This window comes from Protobothrops mucrosquamatus, unplaced genomic scaffold (assembly GCF_001527695.2).
Source record: "Protobothrops mucrosquamatus isolate PMUCROS unplaced genomic scaffold, P.Mucros_1.0 scaffold13, whole genome shotgun sequence".
Classification (NCBI taxonomy): Eukaryota; Metazoa; Chordata; class Lepidosauria; order Squamata; family Viperidae; genus Protobothrops; species Protobothrops mucrosquamatus.
In genome coordinates this window covers 2817478-2835794 of record NW_015386400.1, presented here as the reverse complement: position 1 = coordinate 2835794, position 18317 = coordinate 2817478, and the positions used below count along the sequence as shown (strand labels likewise).

Here is an 18317-nt window from a genome sequence, read left to right as displayed (position 1 = left end):
GGCAAGGAAATAACAGGCAACAGGGAGAAAGCAGAGCTGCTTAACTCATACTTTACATCAGTCTTCACACAAAAAGAAACCATAGCCCAATATATCAAAAAAAAAAACCATTGCAAAAGACAAATTAGAAACAAAAATTAAAATAAGCAAGAAAATGGTAAGAGAACACCTATCCAACCTTGACGGATATAAATCACTGGGGCCTGACAGATTACATTCCAGAGTTCTGAAGGAGCTGGCAGATGTTATCTCAGAACCATTGCATCATATCTTCCAAAAATCCTGGAGCATAGAAGAAGTATCTGAGGATTGGAAAAGAGCTGATGTGGTTCCCATCTTCAAGAAAGAAAGAAAAAACAGACCCAGGAAATTACAGACCACTCAGTTTAACATCAATACCTGAGAAGATCCTAGAAAAGATAATAAAAAACAGATCTGCGAACAACTAGAAGCAAACAAAGTTATAACCAGTAGCCAGCATGGGTTTGTTAAAAACAAGTCATGCCAAACCAATCTTATTTCATTCTTTGACAAAGTAACTAAACTAATAGACCAGCAAAATACTGTGGATGTAGTATACTTAGACTTCAGTAAGGCATTTGATAAAGTAGATCACAACCTACTCCTTGGTAAGCTAGAAAAAATTGGAATAGACAACATCATCACCAGATGGATCTGTAGCTGGCTGACAAACCGAACTCAATGAATAGTCCTCAATGGCACCACCACATCCACATGGAGAGAAGTAAGCAGTGGGGTACCACAAGGTTCCGTCCTAGGCCCAGTACTCTTCAATATCTTCATCAATGACTTGGATGAGGCAATTGAAGGAGAACTCATCAAATTTGCAGATGACATCAAACTGGCAGGAGTAGCCAACACCCCAGAAGACCAACTCAGGAGCCAAAAAGATCTTGACAAACTTGAACAATGGGCCTTATCCAACAAAATGAGTTTCAATGTGGAAAAAAGCAAAGTTTTACATTTAGGCAGAAAAAATCAAAGGTAAAAGTACAGATTGGGCCAGACCTGGCTTAAAAAAAATAACTGTGAAAGGGACTTTGGAGTCCTAGTGGACGATCACTTAACCATGAGCCATCAGTGTGCAGCAGCAGCCAAAAAAGCTAATACAATCCTGGATTGTATAAACAGAAGCATAGAATCAAGATCATGTGAGGTATTAGTACCGCTTTATAAAACCCTAGTAAGACCACACCTGGAATACTGCAGGCAATTTTGGTCATAATATCACATAAAAGATGTTGAGAGTTTGGAAAAAATTCAGAGAAGAGCAACTAAGATGATCAAAGGCCTGGAGACTAAAACATACGAAGAACGGCTGCAGGACTTGGGTTTGGCTAGTCTAAAGAAAAGAAGAAATAGGAGAGACATGATAGCAGTATTACAGTATTTGAGGGGCTAACACAAAGAAGAGGGGGTCACGGTATTCTCCAAAGCACCAGAGAGCAGGACAAGAAACAATGGTTGGAAATTGATCAAAGATAGAAGCAACCTGGAATTAAGGAGAAACTTCCTGACTGTGAGGACAATTAACCAGTGGAATAGCTTGCCCCCAGAAATCATGGGTGCTCCATTACTGGAGATTTTTAAAAAGAAGCTATTCTATTCTATTCTATTCTATTCTATTCTATTCTAAATAATTAAAAATAATGTTTCTATAATATTTATAATGTTTCTTCATTCAGATTCTTTATAGATGACAAAACCATCTCTGTCTAAAATTCAGATAAAGGATAAAGTGATTTTTGTAACTTGTTTACCTAATGTGGGTCACCTGGTTTCCTTTTTGTTCTTTATTCACAAGCAATATCTTCAATCATCTAATGATTTTTAAAATTCACCGTATTTTATAAATGAGAGGTTTCTCACACATACGGACTTCATTATTCCTGTTTGGTCTTCTGATTAATTTTCATATTTTGTCTTACAGAGACATGTGACACAATCTAGTGGTAATCGAAAATTCAAGTGCACTGAATGTGGAAAAGCTTTCAAATATAAACATCACTTAAAGGAACACTTAAGAATCCACAGTGGTAAATATCCTGGTATTGTTTGTCAGTGTATATATTTTTTAACCTTTGTGTCATAGCTTAAATTTTGCCTATTTTGAATATGATTTTTCGGTGAATAGTTAAAATAGAATAAAATTGTATAAATAAAATTAAATATACAGTTAAGTGTTCAGATTTACTGAACAGTATTGAAGTAGTTTAATCTTATCACTTTATGGGTTAAGTTGTTGTTTTTACATTTAATAATTGAATTGAATCAAAATATATGTCTATGCATGGGCTATCTTATTTTTGCACTCTAATTTGCTTCTAGAAAAGTTATATTAATTCACAGAAATGTCATATACACCAGTTGTTTACCTTCTTGTCCAAATGATTAGCATTATTCCATGTATATGTATTTATATAATGTAAAATGCTTTGACATAATTTTCCTTCCAGTGAGTTCTTTGCCTCCAGCACAGAATGAAAACTATGCCTACTTTGCATCATTCATTTGTCTTAGATATCACCATGTAGAATGTTTTGACACATGTATACCATATTATATTAGTGGTTCAGTTGAACTATAGATATTCAAAAGGCCAGTAAATAAATTGGTGTTTTTGAAGGCATTTTATGCAATGTACATGTTGCATAAACGCAAGAAACAGAGATCCTTTGCAGAAAAATTGGGAATAATTCCATTATCAGTAGAAAGAAGGCGAACTGTGAATGGGTAAATACCATTCCTTTTAGAGGGTAAGAGTTGGGTTGTGTCCATTATAAAGTTTGAATAACATATCAATCAACCTATATTAATTCTATTATTAATTCTGGAAATCTGAAAGTGTTGCTATATAGGTATCAGGGAGGATAGGGGCTTCCTTCCTTGTCTGAAATGCATTTTTTATTCATAGAACTATTTCAGTATTGATTTTGTAAATCCATCCCATAACTCTTAAGTATAAGTAACATTTCTACATTATAATGTTTCTTTTTTATATATGTATGTATCCAGGAGAGAAGCCATATGAGTGCCCAAACTGCAAGAAACGTTTTTCCCATTCTGGTTCCTACAGCTCCCATATAAGCAGTAAGAAATGTATTGGGATGGTGCCTGTGAATGGCCGAGCACGATCAGGGATCAAGACATCTCAGTGCTCTTCTCCTTCTCTTTCTGCATCTCCGGGTAGTCCAGCAAGACCACAAGCACGACAAAAGATAGAAAATAAGCCGTTACAAGAACAGCTCCCTGTAAACCAAATCAAAACCGAACCTGTGGATTATGAATTCAAACCTATAGTAGTTGCATCAGGAATCAACTGTTCAGCCCCTTTGCAAAATGGGGTATTTAGTGGTGGTAGCCCATTACAGGCAACCAGTTCTACTCAGGGCGTGGTGCAAGCTGTTGTTTTGCCAACTGTTGGTCTGGTATCTCCAATAAGCATCAACTTAAGTGACATTCAAAATGTACTTAAAGTTGCAGTTGATGGTAATGTGATAAGGCAGGTATTGGAGAATAGTCACACCAACCTTACATCCAAAGAACAAGAAACAATCAACACTGCACCCCTACAACAAGCTGGACATTCCCTTATTTCAGCTATCAGTCTTCCTTTGGTTGATCAAGATGGGACAACCAAAATTATCATTAATTATAGTTTGGAGCAACCTACCCCTCTTCAGGTTATACCACAGAATCTGAAAAAAGAAAACTCTGCCCCAAGTAACAACTGCAAAACTGAGAAACTACCAGAAGATCTCAGAGTGAAGTCTGAAAAAGAAAAAAGTTTTGAAAGAGAAACCAATGATAGCACTTGCCTTTTTCATGATGACTGTCCAGAAGAAGCTAAAGCACTTCAAGAATCAAAGCACCATGATATCAAAAATTCCACTCAGCCACCTCAGCTCAGTGGTGCAGAAGTTGAGAAGTCTGAATCCTCTGCTTTATCAGAAGCAGGGGAGGTTAACCCATCTCCTGGTCAACCTCCTTTAAAAAACCTTTTATCCCTCCTTAAAGCCTATTATGCATTAAATGCACAACCAAGCTCAGCTGAGCTCTCCAAAATTGCCGATTCAGTCAATTTGCCATTGGATGTTGTTAAAAAGTGGTTTGAAAAAATGCAAGCTGGCCAGATTTCTCTACCGTCATCTGGACAGTCTTCCCCTGAACCTGATAAATTAAAAACCTCTGTTAATAATGAGGATGGCATTGGACCTACAGCTGAAAATGAACCCCAGGACAGCCAATCTAATGCTGTAAGTCCTCTTAAAACCAATAAACCACAGAATATAACAGCAGGATCAGCTCACGCTGGCTCACAGCATAACACACCATCCCCATCACCCCTTAACCTCTCTTCATCTAGAAATGCACAGGGTTTCTTGTACCTTAACGAGAGTGTCCAGGAAGAGCCACAAATAGAACCTCTTGACCTTTCATTACCAAAGCAACATGGAGAATCGTTGGAGCGATCTACTAGTGTTTACCAGAACAGTGCATATTCTGTTCAGGAAGAACCTTTGAACTTAACTTGTGCAAAAAAAGAACCAGAAAAGGATAGCAGTATTACAGACTCAGAACCAGTTGTAAATGTAATCCCACCAAGTGCCAATCCCATTAATATTACTATTCCTACAGTTACTGCCCAGCTACCTACAATTGTTGCCATTGCTGACCAGAACAGTGTTCCATGCTTAAGAGCTCTTGCTGCCAATAAGCAAACCATTCTTATCCCACAGGTAGCTTATACTTATTCAACCACAATTAATCCTACAGTTCAAGAAACACCAAAACAGATGCAGGCCAATGGAAATCAGGTACCTAAATTTATATCCATTTACATCTGAACATTTCAATTTATTAGCAATGTTATAAAAAAAATACCAGACATGATATGGAAAATGTAATCTTAGTTTTGCTATTATATGCTACTTTGAATAATCACATGTGGCTGATAAAGTTTAAAACATTTTTTACTTCCTGCGTAAATACGTCATACTGAACACTCTATAAATAAGGGTCTTTCATATCACTTTCTGGATGTTCTTTAATTACATCACATAACCTACAACCAAGAGTGGACAGCTCAAATCAAAACTTCAAGTGTGATATTGACGTTGTTTCAGTCTTCTCTATGAACCTGTCTAAAATGGTGTTTAATAGTATACCATACATATCTAACATGCATTTTTACATTGTAATATATTTCTGAAAAGATATAAATATAATTTTGAAGATGCACACTATTATTTTTGAATCTATGGAAGTGATGGATCAGTAAATACTATGTCAAATATTTTTGAAGGTGGATATTTATTAAAAGTATTGCCTATTTGAGCTATTGGAACAAATGATTGAAAAATGTTTCCATTTGAATAGTTGCAGCATATTACCACCTTTTTGGTACTGCAGTAATCCTTTAGTTGCTGTTTTTGTCTGCCTAGAGTTCTGTTCTTCATCTCCCCCTTTGTTGTTCTCTGCTTCATATATTTCCCTTTAATAGTTTTCAGCATGCCTCGTAATTGAACATTAAAAAATATTCATGAAGTTTTCACAGTATGCATAGCATTCTGATTTTATCCATAATATTGTCTTCTTGTCTTACCAATCAGATAAAAAATGTCAGTAAGGCTGAATTATAGGGACCAGCAAATGTAATTGTGTTAAATGCGATGTGGCAAGATGATTGGTAAGATGTGTCATAAACATCCCAATATGGAGTAAGTTGATGAAGTCTCAATTAATATGCCTCCTCTTCTCCTTTTAGACTGATTTACAGGTACAGTTAAGCTGCCACTTACATGCAATCTCTATAGCCTGGTGAGAAGTCTATGGCCTTTCAAATGCTGAGAACTAAATTGATTTGCTACCTCAGGATGGTGGAAATGGGGTCCGCCTGTTTCTCCAATCTGTTCTGCTGAGTAAAATCAAAGCAGACATAGTCATGCCAGCAACCAGTCCGTACAAACAAGCAAAGCCTCATCCGCAGGCAACACATATAACCACGCACTCTCCAGCCATGGAAAAACCTCCACGAAACTGGTCCCTGGTGCCCAAAAGGTTGGGGACCTCTAGTCTATACATAAGCCATCCAGAACACTCTTGTCTTGCTAAAAGGCAAAAAGACAGGTGTCTGCTCCCATATAATTGTTTGATGTGGAGTGATATTGTTAGTAATCTTACAAACTCATGGCTTTTTCTTTATACATGGAGCTATTGTCGCTTGTTCTTCGTGTATATATGTAAAAGCTATTCCTAATGACTATATTTCATTTTCCTCATTGGGGAATTTTTAATGTCAGCAAAATTACTGAGATTTTCCACCTATCCAGATATAGTGCTACTATAATTATGTAATTGATGCAAATGTAAATGTAAATTTAATTACTAAGGAAAATTCACTTGCTGTGGTCACATTACTTAAAAAACTGTTACAAAGTTTTTTTTAAGCTTGTTGGTATTGTTGAAACAGAGCAGGCAATCAAAATTAATTTTGGAAAAATGATTGCTAAGTAGCATGGAAGCTAAGCAAACCATGTGATAGATATTTGCAAAGATATTTGGATCAGATAAAATTCTCTAAACCAATAGCCCCCAACCTTTTGGGCACGAGGGACTGGTTCCATGGAGAAAGGTTTTCCGTGGATCGGAGGGGGCGTGGTTTTGTATGCTGCCTGCATCCTGCGGATGGGCCTTTGCTTGTTTGTGCAGCCCAGTTGCTGGCATACCACAGACCGGTGCTGGTGCACTGACTGGGGGTTGGGGACTCCTGCTCTAAACCATCTCATTTAGATGAAGTTCTGTTGTGCAGCAGCACTAGCATTGCTCTTGCTCTGGTACGTATTGTCAGACACAAATTTGAATATAATTGCACACATTGGTGGGGAAAAAATATTACCATTTATCACCATGGTATTTATGAATAGTCGTTTAAAAGGGAATTACTAAATGAGGACTACCTGTCATAGTAGTGATCGTTATGGCATAAATATTATTAATGTTTACAAGACATAAATGAAACTCCCTTTGGCATTTTTCAATCTACATATTTTTTTTCGTACAAAACCTTTATTTTACACTAGCATTCCCTAGACTTACCAACAGTCTTTCTATTGGGCTAGTGTTAAACAAAAATATATCTTATTCTGAGATGCATATATTCATGGCATTTCAGCTATAAAAAGACCAGTATTTATGGATATGTCATAGTTGAGATTAAATGAGATACCAAAGTGCAGTAAACATTGATTTTGTTTTTTATTGTATAGCCTATTACCAACATTATATTTTAACAGATTAAGAATTCTGTCCCTTGATTTTTTTTTAGGATGAAAGACATGACACTAGCTCAGAAGGAATATCAAATGTAGAGGATCAAAATGATTCTGATTCTACACCACCGAAGAAGAAGATGAGAAAAACAGAAAGTGGAATGTATGCATGTGATTTGTGTGACAAAATATTCCAGAAGAGTAGCTCACTTTTAAGGCATAAATATGAACATACAGGTATGTGAACACAAAATGAAGTCACCAAATTTTTAATTCGGGACTTTGCCAGATACATATTTGTATTGATCATAGATTCAGAGGATTGCAAGGATATTTTCCTTGCTATTCTGAAACATTTTTGAAAAATGGAACAATTTGTAACTAATTCATTAATTATAGTTATACTTTAGAGACAGAATATTGCAAATACTTTCTCTATTAAGGAGGGTAAAACAGAGGAAGTAACTGTTGAGCTGTTTTAGATAATTGAGGTGTGATTGGGGCATCCACATTTTTGGCTCACATGTGGGACCCATTCACATCTAGAGCAAGGAAAGGATTAGAAAAAATAAGCCAAAAATTATAGAAAGAAACAACACAAAGTGAAAAAGTAACTTCTCATTCACATGGACTTCCTTTTGTAAAAGATGGATCATGGCACAACTCTAATTCATGTTTGAATCCTGCACAGGAATAAAAGGTGTAGTATAACTTCCAGTTGCGTATTAGCTATTAGTATAGCTTTTATCATTAGTTTCCAATAGTTAGTTTATGTATTTATTTCATTAATTATTTTTTATGCCGCCCATCACCCCTGTAAGGCAAATTTGTGCAGCTTATAGATTAAAAGACAAATTTAAAAGACAAATAGAAAAATAATTAAAATATTAAAACCATGCACATTAAAATTTTACAACTATACGAAAATCAGATTGAGATGGGCAGCATGAGGATGAAGTTTATGCTAATATTAATTATAAGAGGTTATTTGTCAGTTATTCATATTTTTAAAAGACATGGAATCCTTAACTTATTAAGTCTGTAGAATTGTCTGAAAACAGAGTCAATAACTTGCTAACAGTTATTTGATTTTATGAACTAATATTTTCCATCATTATTATTGTCCCCATCTCATTACTAAGATAAAATGACATTAATTTTCCACTTTAAAAATCCATATTTTTTCCTTAGGAATTATATATCTGTTTATATAACTTATGCACCCTCACAGATCTTTATTTAGAACTTTTGGAAAACTTAACAGTCTGCTAATCTCAGTGTGATACCTATGATAGAATTACAAATCACCAAATCCTATTTACATTCTGTAAGAACAAATCCATCAATTCTCACTCTGTCCTGATGTTTGTGATGAGAAGTCAAGAAGGGGCCTCTTGTAATGGTTGTTGAGAATGGTACCCCACTTTTGACTTCTGATGAACTAATGTGTCTTTGAGATTCCCTTTAAAAAATTCAGCAGTATAGGTGCAATGAGCAAGTTCCCGTTCAAGCCAAATATACTCCGGGGAGCTTGAAAATAATCTTATTTTTATTTTTCAGGTAAAAGACCTCATGAGTGTGGAATCTGCAAAAAGGCATTTAAACATAAGCATCATTTAATTGAACATATGCGACTGCACTCTGGAGAGAAGCCCTATCAATGTGACAAATGTGGCAAACGCTTTTCTCACTCGGGGTCTTACTCTCAGCACATGAATCATCGCTACTCCTATTGTAAAAGGGAAGCTGAGGAACGTGACAGCACAGAACTAGAAGGAGCCGCACAGGAGCAACTGGGGGATGAGCATGCAAGGGCAGGAGCTTCTCCCTCACAGCTTGACTTTGATGAGAGAGAAAGTGTCACAAGGGAGGAGGAAGATAGTGAAAAAGAGGAAGAAGAGGAAGACAAAGAGATGGAGGAAAAAGAAAAAGAATGTGGAAAATTACAAGAGGAGGAGGAGGAAGAAGAAGAGGAGGAGGAAGAGGAGGAAGAGGAGGAAATAACTGAAGAAAGCATGAAGGATGAAGATGCCGCAAATGAAGGAAACAGTATTAAACCAGAAGTTTTATTAAAAGAGGAGCTAATGTCAGAGGTAGCAACAAATAAAGTTTAACTGATGCAGAGATTTTGTACACAGAGAAAGAATCTCAATTAGTAATGAAAGTTGTTCTATACTCTACATGCTTTTTATGGAAGCACAGTAGTCTGTGCACTGTGATTCCTGTTCACTACTGTGTAACAAAAATTAAAAAAAAACAGAAAATATAAAAAATATATATATCCAGGTGTGCCTGAATCTCAAATCTAGTAATTTTTCACAGTTTTAAAACTTAAGAACAAGTTTGTGACCCGAAACAGATTGGAAGAAAATGACGACTCTAGAAGCAAATAGGTTAATGTGTTACAGGAAACATTTGGTATGTGTTGGACATCAATTTGTTACCATCAGTATTTTTTTGTTTAATATTTTGATTGTACAATTGGGAGAGATTTATGTTCTTTTTTATTATTTTATTTTATCAGTGAAACAATTCTGCTAATTCCGCTTCAGTATTTTATTATATGTTTAAAATGTGAGAATTTCTGCACTACAGACTTCCCTTAAGCAGAAAGATATGACACAGTTCCAAACAGTGTTTGACTACCTTTGTAAATTCAGCTTAGAAGGTAGCAATTTATAACATTTAGATGTTGTTAGTAGAACATGTTCTCATTTAAAGTGTATTGTTAGCCTTAAGGGAGCAGCTGATAGAAGGACTGAAGTTTACTCATGTGGTTGAAAGTATAGTTTGAAAAGAAAGATTGTGGTGGGTTTCTTGATTGCAGGGACTAACAGTGTTAATACTGGTGAGGACAGCCAAGTTGTCAAAATCAGTGTTTGTAATTGTGTCTGGAGTGTGTAGTAAAAAATATGAAGGATATGACATGAAGCTTTGAATCTCTTTTGGCCTTATGCAAGACCCTGTGTGCTGTAAGTGCCATTTCTCAGTATTTTTAAAGGCTTTGACCAGCCTTTCTCCAATGTGTGGCCTACAATAACTAGCATTTTTTGATTTGTATTAAATTTCAGTAAACTAAATCATGAGACAAAAAAAACCAGCCATCAGAGAAGTAAAAGCACTGGTACATTTCATAAAGTAATTCTTCACTCTTAGCTGTTGCTTTTTCATTACTTTTTGGAGAATTTCTCTACAATAATTATGAAGGGAAATTTCTAATCTATTATATTGGCTCACTTTATTTCAGACAAATACATGATATATTATTGGGCTCATATGTTTCCAAATGTTAGTTATTCTGGACCTCATTTATTGACAATGTTAGCTGATTTAACCTATCAGTATTATTTTCTTTCTTTTAGATTTAGATCTGTGCAACATTTTGTACTGTATGTTTTCAAACCTGGCAGTATTAATACCCTTCTTACTGACATATGTACCTTTTAGGTTTAGAAAACTTTTATATTTATGTGTCTTATTTTTATATTTCTTTATTTATTACACAGTAGTGTATAATACAGTAGTTTGTATTAATACAATAATATATTTTAGTATGAAAATTTGGAAAGTTGATAAGATTTAAAGTAGAGAGGCAATTGGTTCTCTTGCATTGAGATTTGATTTAACAGTGTTATGTTAACATTTATACTTGCCTTGGACTGTAGAAGAGAAGAATTAAAATGGGAATGTATCAATTTACAATTGCAATCAATTCATTTCATTTTTTTCCAGTTTTTATTATAAAGCTCTTAAATTTTGAAATTCACTGTATGACTAAATAGCATGATGCTCTGCAGTTTTATTAACCTTACCATAAAACACTCATTTCATTAAGGAAACCAAGCTAGAGTAATCTTCTAGACAGTGTGGGAACAATGTTTAACATTTCTGTGCCAATTTGTTCCTGTATTCATATATGTGTTACAAATCTGAAGCTTCATTTTTTTAAGTTCCTTGTTATATCATGGTCATTTTCTAGTTTTTTACCAGACTCCCCATCTCACAATAAAAAAGCATCAATAAGCCTGATTTACTGTCATTATTGTGGTAATGAAGTTTATCCTTTGATATATTTCTATGGGATATCACTGAGGTTTTATTCAAACAACAATCGCCAAATTTCTTTCCCCCTTACTGCTCCCAAAGTACTCTCTGCCTTACCTAGCGGCTACTATGGGTAGGGAGAAGGTTTTCTTCAAAGAAAAAAGCATCAAGTTTTCTTCATAATGAGAACATTTTCACAGAAGTGAGCCAAGTGGACAATCATTCAAGCTTGTTTATACCAGAGGAAATATGTTTGTGTGTGTGCATTTGCTATAAATCAAAAAGAGTCTGGTAGTGTTTTATCTAATTTACAAATTGTATTAAAAGGCATAAGCTTTTTTGCCTCTTAAAACATTTTATTAGTTAGAGAATTTGCTACTAGTCATCCTGATTTTTGCCACCCTAGAATAACAAAGCTGTCCCTATAGAGCGTGCAGCTATGGATTGCTCATATTTTGAAATAGTAAAAAGCAGTTCCACAGATGCTACAGAGATTGGACTTATGTTGCCAGGAATTCTGCAACCTCCAAAAATGTATACTATGAGGTCCCTGATGCTCTCTGAATTTGGATATTTTCTTACAGATGTTTCATTACTCAACTAGGTAACATTTTCAATACTAGAAGGGAGTGGGGTATGGTCTCTGTTTATGTATAAAATGCTTGCCCTATCAGTACTGGTAGGAGTCTTCTTGGTAGCTTCTTGATTAGGCTGTTATTTACAGTTTAGTTGTTTGTCTGAGTATCTTTGACATATATAAACAGAAAGCAAACTTCATTCCTTTCTAGCACTGATGATATTACCTAATTGGATAATGAAACAACTGCAAGAAAACAACCGAGCTCAAAGGACACCAAGGACCCACATTCAATCCTGAGCTACAAATATTCTCTTCCATTGGAATGTATATTATCCTCTACTTTTTGCATACTTCAGAAATTTTGTTAATTTCAAATACTAAGAGTATTAGAAATTTACTAACAATTAGTGATACATAAAAAGTAGGCTCTACTGATCCTGCCAGAAACATCACCATTTCAGAATTGTTCAGAGCTCGAAACAGTACTACTTCAAATATGAAGTATTGCTTCAAGCATAGTCAAAACACTATCAGTAAGGCTGAAGCAACTGCTTTGAACTTAGCTTGAAATGGGGTGTTATGAGTAAAAAGCCTTTCAAGGTCATAAGTTTGCACACAGCTGCTAAAGTCATTGCAGTCAAGAATCTATGCATCAATAATAATGGAAGTACAGCAAAACATGGCTAAGATTTCACTGTCCTGAAGGATACAATTAGCTAACCTGAACTAGAAAATATATATTCTGTACAATTGGAATATCTGGTTGTATGAGGTTATGTAAAATAATAATTACAAGACCCTGAAATTCAGGAAAGTACACCATAGTTGCCCAGCCTAATTTCAATGCTACCTGCCAGATCTATTCACCCACCCATTATATTATGGATGGAAACAGTCTTACTGCCATATGTCAAGAGCAGCCTGAGTCCATGGTGTCCCAGAATTGGGTCAATAGGTCCTAGGAAAGTGGGCTTAAGAGAGCCACACTAACATTTGGTTCCCCTTATCCTGGAATGGCAAACTAAGCCCCACGGTGCTTTCTTAGTCTCAATAAAAGCCCTCACTAGTCCATCCCCAGAATCTCATCCTAGACATCTTTCCTTCACCATCTCATTGGGCCCTCACTATTCATCCATTTCACCAGCACCAACTGTTGTATGTATATCACTTCAGTAGGTATTTCCGCAGCATTCATTTATAACTGCTTATACATAATCCTCAACCACAACAGGCAATTGGGACTGGAATGCAGTCATAAGGTACAATCACTATTCTGGTTGCAGTTGTTAACTGAATCCCACAGTAATTAGATGAGGCAACTTCCTGCCAGCCTCCTACAATCAAATCCATAGGGAAACCAGCAGGAATTTTCAAGTTCCAAGTGGTTTGCAAGCAGGCTGTCAGGCAGCTAAGTAGCTGTTGTTGGGTGTAGAAGCACAAGGCTATATGCAAGGGTCAGGGGTATGACAAAGGTTCAACAAAGAGATAGCATGACACAGAAGGGCTGGTGGAAGATGCACTGGTGGGGGGCAGAATTACTCCAATGGCTTGCAAATTCTGCCTGCTTCCCCATTGATTTTCTGGAGAAGCCTTCAAGGAAGTTTTCAAGCAATGATTACATGATCATGGGGCATTGCAATGAGTCATAACTATGAGCCAGTTGCCAAGTGCTCAGATCATGATCATGCGACCATGGAACAGCCGGAACTGGTCATAACCATAACCACTGGTCATAACCACCATTCAAAACTGCCATTACTTCAAATCGTTGAACAAATGATCGTAAGACGAGGACTACGTATAGTCACACCTCATCTGTACCTTCCAGAATATAAAACGTAAAATTATTCTTCACTCCCAAATACCAATATCATAAAATTCTTCAGCCTGACATATCCATCAGACTTTCTCTAGTTTCTCATGCCACTGTACTGCCAATGTACCAAGACAAATCCAAGAGAAAGAAATTAACATTCCTTCATTCCTCCTGTCCTGTTCAAACACAACTTATTATCTACCATGCCCACAGTCTCCGTGCCAGTCCTGACAGCTTGGTTGTTCCAAATTCTGATTTCTGGTGCACTGGTCTCCATAGCAGCATTACCAGTTCACCCAAATCCCTCACTTTCATTTTACTTCAATTGATTTTTGCCACCACTTTACAAGATTCCATTTCCATATCATTGCCTCTGCTTCCACCTCTCTTTCCTGGGGACCAAAACTATGTGAGTTTTTCTATCTCATCATCTCTTTCTTCACTAATAGTCATCTGTGCTATAATGATGGCCTCCTCGTTGCTTCATTGTCCTACTATGACAGACCAGCAAGAGTTCCTCATCTTTTACAGCAGCAGCCCAATATATTATTTTCAGGATCAAAGCAGAATCTAGTAGAATTCACCTTCACCCTCCTCTTCCTCTTCCTCCCCTTCCTCTAGTAAAAACAACTACACTATTCCAAAAACTCCAATTTACTTTTCCTAATATCTTTCTTAATCTGTCCAAATTTTTCACAATTGTTCCCAAGCAACTCAAGCTCAGCAAATCTAAGAGGCACATTTAGGGTCCATTGTTTGATAAGTGTTTTCTCTTTTTCTCCTAAAAATTCCTCCTGGTTCCTTTTATTGTAAGGGATGAAGAAAAGAACAATCATTAAATTTCTCCTCTAATTAAATTGTCCTATTCCATTCTCATTCACTAACTCTAAATCTGGATTTACTAGTGCTTTGGTGCCTATTCCTAATATAAAACTACTGGAATTTGAATAATTTTCTTACATTTAGTCTTATAGAAGCTCTGGTTTAGAACTCAACCAGCAACCTTGAAGAGCATCAATAAGAGAGGCTATATATTTTTTAATTATTAGCACTGAATACTTTTCAGTTTTATCTTTTCCCAAGAAGGCGACATTAAATGCCATTTTAAGATACAGATAGCCCTCGATTTACAACCAAAATCGAATCCCAAATTTCCTTTGCCAAGTGAGACAGTTGTTAAGTGATTTTTACCCCATTTTTGCCCTTTCTTGCCACAGTTGTTAAGTGAAACACTGCAGTTGTTAAGTTAGTAACACAGTTGTTAAGTGAACCTCACTTCCGATTTACTTTATTTGTAAGAAGGTTGCAAAAGATGAGCACATGATCTGGGCACGGCCTGTCATAAACACATGCCAGTTGCCAAGCATCTGAATGCTGCAACAATCATAAATGTGAAAAATGGTTATGTCACTTTTTTCAGTGCTATTGTAACTTTGAATGATCAAGTTTTCCTTGCCTTCAGATAAAAATATACTTTTCCTCTTCTCCACAACATCACAGGCCAAAAGAGAATAGCAATCCAGAAGTTTAGATTGATAAATGGATTACTTGCTTGCTTGCTTGCTTGCTTGCTTGCTTGCTTCATTTGTTCGTTCGTTCGTTCGTTCGTTCGTTCGTTCGTTCGTTCGTTCATTCATTCATTCATTCATTCATTCATTCATTCATTCATTCCTCTAATAGAATAGAATAGAATAATAACAGAGTTGGAAGAGACCTTGGAGATCTTCTAGTCCAGGGGTGTCAAACTGCCAGTCCGCGAGCCAGACACATCATCCTGAAGCTGCGCCCATCCCATTGCCGGCAATGGCAAAACCGTCCTGATATGTTGCGCGATGTCACATGACATCGCGAATTTGACATGTCTGTTCTTGTCCAACCCCCTGCTCAGGCAGGAAACTCTATACTATTTCAGACAAGTGGTATGCCAGTCTCTTCTTAAAAACTGCCAGTGTTGGAGCACCCACAACTTCTGGAGGCAGGTTGTTCCACTGATTAACTGTTCTAACTGTCAGGAAATTTCTCCTTAGTTCTAGGTTGCTTCTCTCCTTGATTAGTTTCCATCTATTGCTTCTTGTCCTACCTTCAGGTGCTTTGGAGAATAGCTTGACTCCCTCTTCTTTGTGACAAATATTAGAAGACTGCTATTATGTCATCCCTAGTACTTCTTTTCTCTAGACTAGCCATATCCAAATCCTGCAACCATTCTTCATATGTTTTAGTCTCCAGGCCTTTAATCATCTTAGTTGCTTTTCTCTGCACTTTTTCCTAAGTCTCAACATCCTTTTGATAATGTGGTGATCAAAACTGGATGTATTATTCCAGGTGTTGACCCCCCCCCCTCTTCCTTGCAGCAGCCCCTTCGATTTTGGATAACTGCTATTATGTCACCCATAGTCCTTCTTTTTATTATTTTTTCCTGTTTTAACGTTTTGTTTTTGAGAGTGTTTTGCCATGCCATATCTATATCCAAATGCAGTGTTTACTGAAACTCACCATAATGTGATTTAATAAGCTAATTTGTCTATCACGTTTGTTATTAAAATCACACTTAAAATGCAAAATCTTGTAGTTGTGATTACTCTCATGTGCGTAATCCAATCCCGTTAAAAAACAACAACAAACCACTGAGGCTGATGCTTTCTCAGTTGCAATTTGCCAGCCAGCCACATTGAATTTAACAGGTACAGGTTGGTGTTGCCTCCTTTCAAATGCATTTTTTTTCCATGTGGTAGTTACAGAATGTTCAAAAATCTGGACACTTTGCAAGTTAGAGAAAGCCATTGCATAACCGTACAATATCAATGCTACACTATCTTCATACAGAAAGGGTGATTTTTTTTCCAGTCTGGAAAGAAAATAATACATTGACGTTAATGCTCCAAATTCTCTTTGATAGAACAGGCTCCCATTTCTCGTAACAGCAACTAATGTGTTTATTTGTTTATTGTTGTGAATTCTGCTCATGTTCCACAAAACAAGCTTTCACCTATCAAAAACAGAAAATGTAATGATCAAACACTTCCAAAGTCTCTCATATGAAAACTCCTACAATTGTAAGGAAGGATATTTATCCAGTTTTACCGAGGATGGAGTTTTATCAAAGCCATACTATTTTCTTCATGTCAAGAGTTGCATCATATTAGAAGCAGGGAAGCCTATAAATCATGGTTTTACTTGCATCCTTCACTATACCTTTATATAGATAATTAATTTTAATTAGTTATATAGTCCAATGCTAGTATACGCATGGCAATATTTCATTTGCACAGAAGAAACATTATGGAGCTTAGCTTTAAAATGTTAGTAAGCAAAAGGAACACACTCTTCCTGATGTGATAAAGAGGAAGAGTCGATAGGTTCTGTCCTTCAGGGCTGCAAAAGCAGTGATAAAAAATGCAATTTGCAATAACTGGATAGGATGTAGGCTGCGTTAATTATACAATGAAACTAGTGAGACATAAATGCTTCTAACTGAATTGTTATTCATTTGAGATTATATAATAGTAGTAGTAGTAGTAGTAGTAGTAGTAGTAGTAGTAGTAGTAAAATTGGAAGGGACCTTGGAAGTCATCAAGTCCAACCCCCTGCTCAGGCAGGTAACCCTATACCATTTTGGACAAATGACTGTCCAGTCTCTTCTTAAAAACTTCCAGTGTTGCAGCATTCTGGAGGCAGGTTGTTCCACTGGTTAATTGTTCTAACTGTCAGGAAGTTTCTCGAATCAAGATCCAACGAAGAGAGGAACTAATCAAAGGTAGGCAACGAAGAACAGGACGGAAGTCCGCGAAACCTCTTATCGAACTGAGGGAGAAGAAACACCGTCGGGGACTCTATAACCTTCTGACGATAGTACAGGGGGGAGGTCCTTCTCTTCATTAAACTAGACATACCCAATTCCAGCAACCGTTCCTTATATGCTTTAGCCTCCAGTCCCCTAATCATCTTTGTTGCTCTTCTCTATACTCTTTCTAGAGTCTCAACATCTTTTTTACATCGTGGTGACCAAAACTGGATGCAGTATTCCAAGTGTGGCCTTACCAAGGCATTGTAAAGTGGTATTAATACTTTACATGATCTTGATTCTATTTCCACAACATCCTCTTGATAACTCCTAAATTTAAAAATTAGCATCGCATCTTTGGATTAGGGTTAAGGTTAGGGTTAGTCTCACAATGTTAAATCAGACCTTACTGGGTAGGTTTAAATGATGCAGCTCCAGTAGCACAATTCAGCTACCAAATCTGATTTTTTTAAAAATACCCCATCCCCGAATAGGATTTTAAAAAATCCTTATTGAATTCCAAGGGAATTAGCTGCAGTTATACTTTATAGCACATTATAAAGTTAGAAATGTACTGTATAAGATCTACATAATTTCTACAGCTTGTTAGTAAAAACTAAAGGAGATTGTGTTTATTAGCTGCATTTAATGATTTCCATTGTGAGCTCTGTGACTTCTGAACATACCCATTTGTTACTTCAATAACACAGCAGAAAGAGATCGTTTGTGAGGATATGAGCACAAGTGATCAGATGGAGATGAGAAGAATGATTTAATTCTCTTTTCAAGAATCTTTGAACAGAA

General features: G+C 36.3%; 1 protein-coding gene across 4 annotated transcripts in view; it reads left to right on the top strand.

Moving 5' to 3' along the window:
• ZEB1 (zinc finger E-box binding homeobox 1) overlaps window positions 1–11303 on the top strand; it is an 85282-nt gene extending 73979 nt beyond the window's left edge. For all 4 annotated transcript variants that reach the window (XM_015810666.1, XM_015810665.1, XM_015810664.1 and 1 more), the window contains 4 exons: window positions 1952–2057; window positions 3037–4838; window positions 7349–7529; window positions 8853–11303. In XM_015810666.1, coding sequence (XP_015666152.1) covers window positions 1952–2057; window positions 3037–4838; window positions 7349–7529; window positions 8853–9406 — 2643 coding nt within the window. In that variant the 3' untranslated portion in view covers window positions 9407–11303. The remainder of the gene's footprint in view (window positions 1–1951; window positions 2058–3036; window positions 4839–7348; window positions 7530–8852) is intronic.
• The last annotated feature ends 7014 nt before the right edge of the window (window positions 11304–18317 follow it).